Genomic DNA, 9510 nt, shown 5'->3' with positions numbered 1-9510 from the left:
GGGTGGGGAGAAGGAGGGGACAGAACAGAAGGATACGGGGCATGGAAATATGGGATGGGTTGATGCAGGAGAAGGGACAGAGCATCATCCAGTTGGCCACAGTGGCCTATCACCAAGACATTGTCAGGCAGACAATGGGCTTATCAGCCTCCCTTTCACACCAGTCTGATTAACTGGGAGGAATGGGAGAAGAGGAGTGAAGGAGAAAGGGTACGTCCTTGTACCAGCCCAGTAAATGTCACAGAACGGGCCAGGCACCCAAATCAGGCTCAGCCCAAAAGCCTCAGTAAAACCTGTATGATTCCTCCTGATGTGTGTGATGGTGGAGGCTCACCCGCAATAAATCTACCACCTCTCCAAATGGACCTCACTTAGCAGATTAGCAACGGCGTGATAAGCCCGTTTGAGCATCCGTGGATAAATCAGTCTTAGAAACAAAGTCCAGCAACAAACAGAGAGAAAAGTCAATGTTAAAGTTAAAGTTCAGATGTGTGTGGGGGTGGGGAAGGGGGGTGGGGGGGGGGGCTGCGGATAATTGAAATCTTACCATGTTTCCACCATAGGAGTTCATGGGAGGGAGAAAAGTGACCGGGAGGCACAATGTCCCGGTCCTGTCAGCCGTTGTGTCTGCATAGAAAATTAGCCCTTTCTGGGCTTCGCTAAAGTCTAGTTTATGCTTCTGCGTCAGCTCCACGAGCGAGAGACGCACGCGCATTGACAGAGACCTTTTACCTTCGGACTTCTCCGACAGATGTTTAGAAAAGTGGGCTCGACTTCGTCCGTCCGTCCTTGCAAGCACGTTGAAGAGTCCTCTCAACGACAGATAACGGCGTTGTGTATCTCCGTACCAATGCAGACGGAGAAGCATAAACTAGGCTTAAGACATCAGCATATTGCAGAAGAATCGCCATTTTTGACAACGCTCTATGAGACCACAAAGCATGTTGGGGGGGATTCCCGCTTAACTTTTTGGTGTTGAATGTTTGGAAATTTTCTTTTCCTTCTGTTCCGCTTTGTTGCGTCCACCGCTAGGGGGCAGTATTTAATAAGAGAACGTAGGTAAGAGAGAAAGGAGAAGTGCTTGAGTGAGACAGTTGCCTGACTTCTAAAGCAGATTAAAATAAAGCCTGGAAAAGGAATTCTGCCTATTTGTGCTACTTCCTGGTACAACGTCTGCCATAACACGCTTCAGCAACAACTCTTACTCTTTTACTAGTCTGCTGATGTCATTTCCTGCTAAGTTGCAACCAATCTGCATGAGTTGACCACAAGACTCGCTCAGCGACTCTACTGGACCATTTTCAGGTACATGCCTCGGTTCGGTTACCCTGTTGGTTCCTGAAATGATCCGGGGAAATGGAGATGCGTGCATTTGATGCTGATTTGCTGGTTCTGAGCAACATTACACCTCATACCATTCTCCGTCTCACTAACCTTAGTTACACCATACATTTAGTGTTAAAGTTAGTCTAGTTTAATTTGTTATCGTCGTCATCTTCCTCCGCTTATCCGGGTCCGGGTCGCGAGGGCAGCATCCCAGCTAGGGAGCTCCAGACCGTCCTCTCCCCGGCCACCTCCACCAGCTTCTCCGGCAGGACCCCAAGGCGTTCCCGGACCAGATTGGAGATGTAACCTCTCCAACGTGTTCTGGGTCGACCCGGGGGCCTCCTACCAGCAGGATATGCCCGAAACACCTCCCCAGGGAGGCGTCCAGGAGGCATCCTGACCAGACCACCTCAACTGACTCCTTTCGATCCGGAGGAGCAGCGGTTCTACTCCGAGTCCCTCCCGAATGTCCGAGCTCCTCACCGTATCTCTAAGGCTGAGCCCGGCCACCCTGAGGAAACTCATTTCGGCCGCTTGTATCCGCGATCTCGTTCTTTCGGTCATTACCCAAAGCTCATGACCATAGGTGAGGATTGGGATGTAGATCGACCGGTAAATCGAGAGCCTGGCTTTCTGGCTCAGCTCCCTCTTCACCACGACAGATCGGCTCAGCGCCCGCATCACTGCAGATGCTGAGCCAATCCGCCTGTCGATCTCCCGATCCCTCTTACCCTCACTCGTGAACAAGACCCCAAGATACTTAAACTCCTCCACTTGAGGTAGTAATAATTTTTTTAACTTTTAAACTCGACTCTCTCTTCTGTTGTCCCTGAGTGAATATGAAGCTGTTATCTAATCCCTGCAATAAAAAGTTGAAATCTTCTGGTTTAAAATAACCTCACTGATCCATAAGGTTGATTTCACATTTGCTATGGAATCATTTGTCTTATGGCTTATTAAATAACATGTAATTTAGATCATTACGTAAGTATAATGACATTATGGAATAGATTTTTTGTGAGTGTTACAAGTTTTTAGCTACTAGATCCAACTAATGCTGCACACCAGCAGCACTTTTCAAGCTTTGTGAGAGCTGAAACAACAAATTAGCAAAAGCAGGCTTCAGCAAAATTGTTCAGGACATTGTGCAATTAGTCTCCCTGGATATTGATCCTGGCTTGTTTGTTTACTTACTTAGTGCTTCCCAATTGTGTGGCATTAGTAGCTATCTGTCAGATAGAGGGAGAGGGGGCAGAAGGTGATGGAGTGAATGGGAAAACAATTTCCAACATGCACAGTGAGATGAAAAGGTGAATGACAAAACGTCAGAGTAGAGACTTTGTGTGACATATGGAGGAAACAAATAAAGACCCAAAGAGCTTGAAATGTTCATCAAAGTAAAGCTTTTGTGGGAAAAGTGATAAAAAATCCTGTATAAAAGCCGAGGTTCTTGTTCCAAAATGACACCAGTTTAGAGAGGAATGTTATGAAAACCTTCGCTTACAGCAACAAGTGGTTTTAGTCTTCTTGTTTTTCATTTCCTTTTTTTTAGACGAAACTTTTTTCTTTTTGCAGTAATTAGAGAGCAGACCAGGTGGAAGTACACAACTCGAGAGGCCAGCGCTTCCTCGCCCTCTCCTCCACAGGAAGATGGGAAGAGGGATGAAGATGTGCGGGAGGGTAGAAGAGGGTGAACGTGACTGGAGAGAAGAGAGTGGCAGAAGAATACGAGTAAAAAACGAAAAGGGAGGGGTGGAAGCAGCAGCAAGGCTTGGGAGCATATTGGGTCAAAGAAAATAAAACGTGTCATTTAGCCAAAGAAAGAAGATGAGAGTGGAGCACCCGGTGAGTGGTGGGGGCTGGAGCTGGTATGGCCGGGCGAGGTGAAGGGGATGTAGAGGCTGGGTTAGCTGTTAAATAAGGTTGGGGTCATAAGAGAGGGGGAGGATGCCCACCGTGATACAAATGAGGGTCTGAAGACAGGAGGGGGGCCACCCACGGTACAACATGGCCAACAAAGGTGCTTCTGTCTTGGCCTCCCTCCTCCACAGACCTCCTTGAGTGGACAGGATTCCATTAGCAAGCTGCAGAACCTGGGGTCTATTCAACCGCCCGTCCAGACCTGAGTGCTCACAAGAACGCACGAGCACACACTTGCTCACAGTCATGCACACACACACACACACACACACACACACGCACACACACACACACACACACACACACACACACACACACACACACACAACAGTGCTAATTAATCCTCAGATTACCCTGCCAATTATTACCACACTTGTACTAATTAGAAATTATTTAAAGCATTTCCCAATTAGCATTTACTTGCTCAGTTGGGCAAGAGTCTGCCTCAATAATCCAACTGGTTTTATAGCAAGAGCAAAACACACACACACACACACACAACAATAAACAGTTAGCTCATTTGTACACACATGCATGTGAACACACACAAATGCTCAGATTTGTGGATCTGACTGTGGTAATCAGGCTATCTCAACGAGCCCAAGGGAGAGGATGGAGGACAGGGTGGGATTGGGGGTGGCGGGTGAGGATGGGCAGGAGGAAGAAGAAAGGGAAAGAAATAAAACAACAAAAGATATGTTCCTTTAGTGGAGCAGCAGTACTGTAGGTCGCTCTTGTTAGGGCTGGGGACAGTGATTAGGAGAGGCCACAATGAGACCTGCCAGGGAGCACATGCCAATTAGGTTACCAGGAGAGCCATGGGCCCTTATTGCTATGGGAAACCCTTTAGCCCACACGCACGCACGCACGCACGCACGCACGCACGCACACACACACACACACACACACACACACACACACACACACACACACACACACACACACACACACACACCTTCATATGTACCTGTACATATATATATATATATATATATATATATATATATATATATATATACCTCCTTGATGGGAAAAGAAAAAAACTGGTGGAAACAAGGTGATAACTACAGCCAATGGTGAGTGAAAAAAGCAAAAAGTAATAAAGTTTATTCATAGCACTCATCACAGAAAGAAAGATCACAAAGTGCTTCACAAAGAACAACAAAACAAATCATAGTCATAAAATTATCATAAAAACAAAACAACCAAATACAAAACAAGGATGAAAGATTTTAAAAGTTTAAATAAAGGGGAAAAGCCATAAAATTATAAAATGATTATAAATGAAACTACAAATTTTCATAAAAGAACATAAACAGAAATATCATTAAAAGTTATTTTTCTAATGAAATAAAAATGAAAGATTTAGGCAAAGGCAGCTTTAAATAAACGGGTCGTCAGCTGTATTTTGAAGGGTGCCCAGACTGTCAATACTACATAAGGATAAAGGAAGATCATTCCAAAGTCAGGGGGCAACAGCCTGGAAAGAACGATCACCTCGACTTTTATATCTGGTCTTTGGAACTTCTAGAAGGTTCTGGTGGGTGGACCTGAGGGCTTGGGTTGGAGCATAAGGCTTAACAGTTCAGTAATATATGGTGGAGCTTGAGATTTCCACAGTTAGCGGGTAACCAGTGCAGAGACATCAGAATAGGTGTGATGTGAGCACTTCTGTTTGCTCCAGTTAGGAGCCTCGCTGCAGAGTTCTGGACCAACTGAAGGCGGTCAAGTGCTTTTTATTAAAACATGTGAAGTAGGTGTTACAGTAATCTAGCCCTTTGATGCATGAATTATGAAATCTTCAACCATGATTTTTTTAACAATTTTTTTCATTCGTCTTTAGGTGTGAATGAAACAAATTTCAACAAATATTTTTTGTAAAATTTTATAATTTACAAATAATTTATTACATGTCCACCTCAGTGGACAGCGTGCATTCTGAGCATGAACTATGTTGGCTTGACTTACTGAAGTCCAAATGGAGGGGCTCAAATGCAATAAAGTCTTCAACAGCTGTGCTTAATAGCAAAAACAAATAAATAACACTTTTGAGTACCTGTCCACTGCAGTGACCATTATGTATCAAAGGGCTAGAAAGGCATGGATAACCATTTAAAGAAAGAAGCTGAAATAAAAAGATCAACTATGGATAAAAAGAGGCCTCTTAAAAGTCAATACACCCTTAAAAATACCAAACACAAGTGTGATTTCAGGCGGGATTATTAGCTGGCAGAATTACAGGCTCATCCATGAGTGACATGTAAGCAGCAGCTCAAATATTTACAGCACTCATATTTGCTCAACCACGATGTTATCTCGTCTCGGTGTAATACTCAAATCTTTTGTTCTGACGTGCACAGCAGACATTCGCTGCAGATGCAATAACCAGGAGGGAAGATAGCGGCGTTGTCCCGGGAAAGTAGTGACATGACCCGCGCAGACACGGAGGGAAGACTCACGCTGGAATATTTACACTGATGTGATAATGACTGAGATGTTGATTAATGTGCACTCTCCTTGTTATTAAATAAACAGGGTGAATACACAAAATATATTGAATAAATTAGAGCCCAAACTGATCTCCACTGCAGCATCCAGCTCATTGAAATGCACGAGGAAACAATGTTCTGATTGCGACAAGAGTGACTTATTAAGCCATGTTTGTCCCCAGCCAGAGCACCACTCCCTGCATGCCACCCCTCCCCTTTTCTACTCACCCCTCCAAAAAAAAAAGAAAAAAACACTTACCCCTCATGCTTGCCACACACTCGACAACAAATGCCTCCCTGCTGCACACTCTTTGGCTAAAAGCTCCCTGACATAACTTCAACTATCCCCCATGGACATCACCAGCAAACCCTCGTTTCACCTCTTTGCCCCCTCTCCTCCTCCCCAGCAACCCCCCCTTTATCCTTCCACCTCCTCCCCTTCTCCTGCTCCTCTGCTGGGATCTGTGTCATCATTTTAATTAATTTCTAATCAGGCGAGAGTAAACTAATCAGGCGAGAGTAAACTAATCAGGCGAGAGTAAACTACTCAGATGAGAGTAAACTAATCAGGCGAGAGTAAACTAATCAGGGGAGGCGTTAAACAATGACAGCTCTGCCTGCTCAGCCTCACACTGGGAGTCGCCTCGGCTGCTCAGCATGCTGAGAGGAACCACGCGCTGATAAACAGCTCAGAGCAGCAGACAGGGATATCTCCACTCATCTCATCTCCCATACATGTGAATATGCACACACATACAGTCGTGGACGAGACTTTTGATTAAATTAACATTAATTTTTTATTTGTATCGCTGCCTTTATGGTCGCCGTTGTTGCAGCGTTAACGACACAAAGGCTTGTGAGTGAATGAGCACATCAGGTTCACGGACGTGTGATGGAAATGCATGTAAATGATCAGAATGGACAAATAAATAGCCTAACCCCCTCTGAATGGAGCAGTACGTATGTGCTTAGAAAGGGTTGCACAAAGACCGCAGTTATCTGTAGGCGGCCAGATCTCTCCACCAAGGCTGAGCCATTCTGAAAAACAGACAGACGGAGGCAGAAAGGAGAGAGAGAGACAGACAGAGAGCACTTTTAGGCAATGCGCTAACCAAGAGCACGTAACAAGCAAGCGTTGATTAACCTCTTCCGGGCTTACCTTGTGCCTCAAACCTTGAACCAACATAAGCTAATCATAATTGGCAAACTCTGACTATATGATTAAATCACAATGACGCTGATGACAGATGATGACAAATAATTAAGTTAATGACCACTATCACTTGGTTGCTGGCAGGAAATTTTGCAGTAGCACTTTGAGTCTGATCTAAGTGCATGATTGGCATCTGATGAAGCCTTCTGTTTTAACCTGGACACTTGGAGAAAGACAGAGGGATTGAGTGTGCTCATGTCTGGTTAAATCTGTGAGAAGTGACCTAAAACTAAATAAACTAGTTGAACTGTTGCAGAAAAACTTGTTTTTAACTATGATAATCTAATAATTGTGTTCGTTATACAATCCTAAACTAAACTAAAAACAAAACTAGAGGTCTGTGGTGTCCAAAATGGCTTGTTGTAAACTAGATTTTTTTAAAGTGTGCTTTTGAGAGCATCAAATAGGGTTGAAATTGATTCGTTAACTCATATTTGAAAGTCGTTTGCACCACAATGGTTATTCTGTGAAATTGTACGTCCAGATTATCCATCATCAACTCACTGACTCCACAGAAATATCAGCTGTTGGTCCCCGAGACCCAGACATCATTAGATTATAGCTGATTGGTTTTCCAGTCTGTTGCGGTTCGTCAAGGTGTCACAAAGGAAGAGGCTTTTATGTGTCTCATCAAAGATTTGTAACTGAACCTGATTTCTCCTCCTGCAGACTCCATGGCAACCGATGACCATCCAACTAATGACCACAGACCAGGGGCTTAGTTACGTGACACACAAGCACGGAGGTGCACGGCTGCACTGAGAGCAAAAGCACACACGTTAGCATCAGTCAACTCTCATCGAAACTTTGCGTGAAGTCACGCGAACATCGAGGCACAAGGCCGCGGCAAAATCAAAGTTTAAATGACGTGCAGTGCTGGAAATGAGGATACTTTAGAAATAAATTACAGCGACAGAGTGTGTTTGAAAAGATTTTTTTACACCCCCCCCCCCACACACACACACACACACACACACACACACACACCTCCCCATCACCCCCTCCTTCATGGCCCTCATTGCCAAGTATTAGATTCCCATGCCAACCGCTTCCCTGGGATAGAATAAGGATTGCGGAGGTGGGAAAGCTGAAACCCTTCCATAACATGTCAAACAACGCTGGAATCCAAAACGCAAGGGGGGGAGAGAAAGAGGGTTAGAGGCAGATTTTCTATGGGGAGAAAGAAACTGTCACATCATCAGATTGGTTATTCTAAGTGGAGGGATGTGGGTATGGGGGCGGGGAGTGAGGGGCGGGGTGGCAGCGGCTTGGGCTGGCAGAAGCTGGCACGGATACACGATGGCGGTATTTCCACTAAAATAATCAGCCCCCAGGCAACGGAAGGGGGTGGGGAGTGTTGTGTGTTTAGTTGGGGGGGTGAGGATAGAGGTTAGAGATTGTTGGGGTAGGAGAAAGAGACATGAGAGAGGATACAAGGAAGAAGGGAGAAAGAAAATCTGGGAAGCTAACCAAGGAAATCCTGCTTCTCAGATATGCAGCTGTGGAATTAAAATTGGTATAAAAAACACGAGAACAAAAATATACTTCACACTTCACAAGCCTATTGAAGGGTGAACAGGAGAGGGGTGGGGGTGGGGGTGAGGGGGGGTGTGCCACTTTATGCTGGCACTAATACCTCAGGCATAAGGGGTAAACAGCTATTCTCCTCACTTCACTTTGTCTGCTGCAGTGGTTTCAGGGTGAGTGTGAGTAAGTGTGGAGCCTGCAGGGAGCTCATCAGGCTACGGGGCAAGCTCAAGACGGGAAACAAGAGCTTGTCAAAGAGCAAGCAGCACAAAAATGCCCCATGAAACTATTTGGACACCTCTATGTTCCCTCCAGCACATCTCCACGCAACAGTGAGGCGTTGATTCATGATTAAACGAGCGTGATCGTCACTCAAATTCAATAATAACAAGCCTCACAATCAAAAGAGCTGTAAATATACAGCGCCTCGACTTCAGGCCAGGATTAGGCCTTTCTGAGTGCACATTTATGTTGATGTGCTACATTACAGAACAAAGAAATATCAGAATCAGAAACAACCGTGCAAGCACACAGATAAATGACATATCAATTCATTATAGGAAAACCTGCTGTACAGATAAATCTGTGTTTGGATGAGAAATGGTTAAAAGAGGGTGAAATTCTGCAGAGGAAACTAAACTGAACCAGGATCTGCCATACGTGCATTAAGGAAGAAATTTAAAGATAAACATTTCACTCAGCAAAACGACACAGCTTCAAATGAAAAACTAATTATTAGCTACGAGCTCTGAGAGCCGCGTTATCAAATCCAGCCTACTGGAGTGTGACGCCTCTAAAATAATACAATCATCAACCATAATGAGTGAGTTAAGAAGTTTCTCTTATTGCATGCAGAGTAGATGGTTGCAGCTGAGCATTGTGCCATTTCATCAGTGCAGAGACTTGATCTTAATACAAATCTCTATGTAATACAGGCCTATTCATGCAACTTCTACTTCAATTAGGACGCGCGTTCTGGTAGAGATATTCAATTAAAACAGCTTCTTTAGTTTTATCAGGAAATGATTTGGCTGA

General features: G+C 44.6%; 1 protein-coding gene and 1 long non-coding RNA gene across 2 annotated transcripts in view; both read right to left on the bottom strand.

Moving 5' to 3' along the window:
• Positions 1-4210, bottom strand: part of LOC129164934 (uncharacterized) — a 48399-nt gene extending 44189 nt beyond the window's left edge. The window contains exon 1 of the mRNA XM_054746796.2: positions 3282-4210. Within this exon, the coding sequence (XP_054602771.1) occupies positions 3282-3494 (213 nt within the window). The 5' untranslated portion in view covers positions 3495-4210. The remainder of the gene's footprint in view (positions 1-3281) is intronic.
• Positions 4211-6178: 1968 nt separating this feature from the next.
• LOC139061581 (uncharacterized) overlaps positions 6179-9510 on the bottom strand; it is a 39512-nt gene continuing 36180 nt past the window's right edge. The window contains exon 3 of the long non-coding RNA XR_011516305.1: positions 6179-6773. This is a non-coding gene — a long non-coding RNA (uncharacterized lncRNA). The remainder of the gene's footprint in view (positions 6774-9510) is intronic.

Source organism: Nothobranchius furzeri, chromosome 14 (genome assembly GCF_043380555.1).
Source record: "Nothobranchius furzeri strain GRZ-AD chromosome 14, NfurGRZ-RIMD1, whole genome shotgun sequence".
Classification (NCBI taxonomy): domain Eukaryota; kingdom Metazoa; phylum Chordata; class Actinopteri; order Cyprinodontiformes; family Nothobranchiidae; genus Nothobranchius; species Nothobranchius furzeri.
This window is presented reverse-complemented; position numbering and strand designations above follow the sequence as displayed.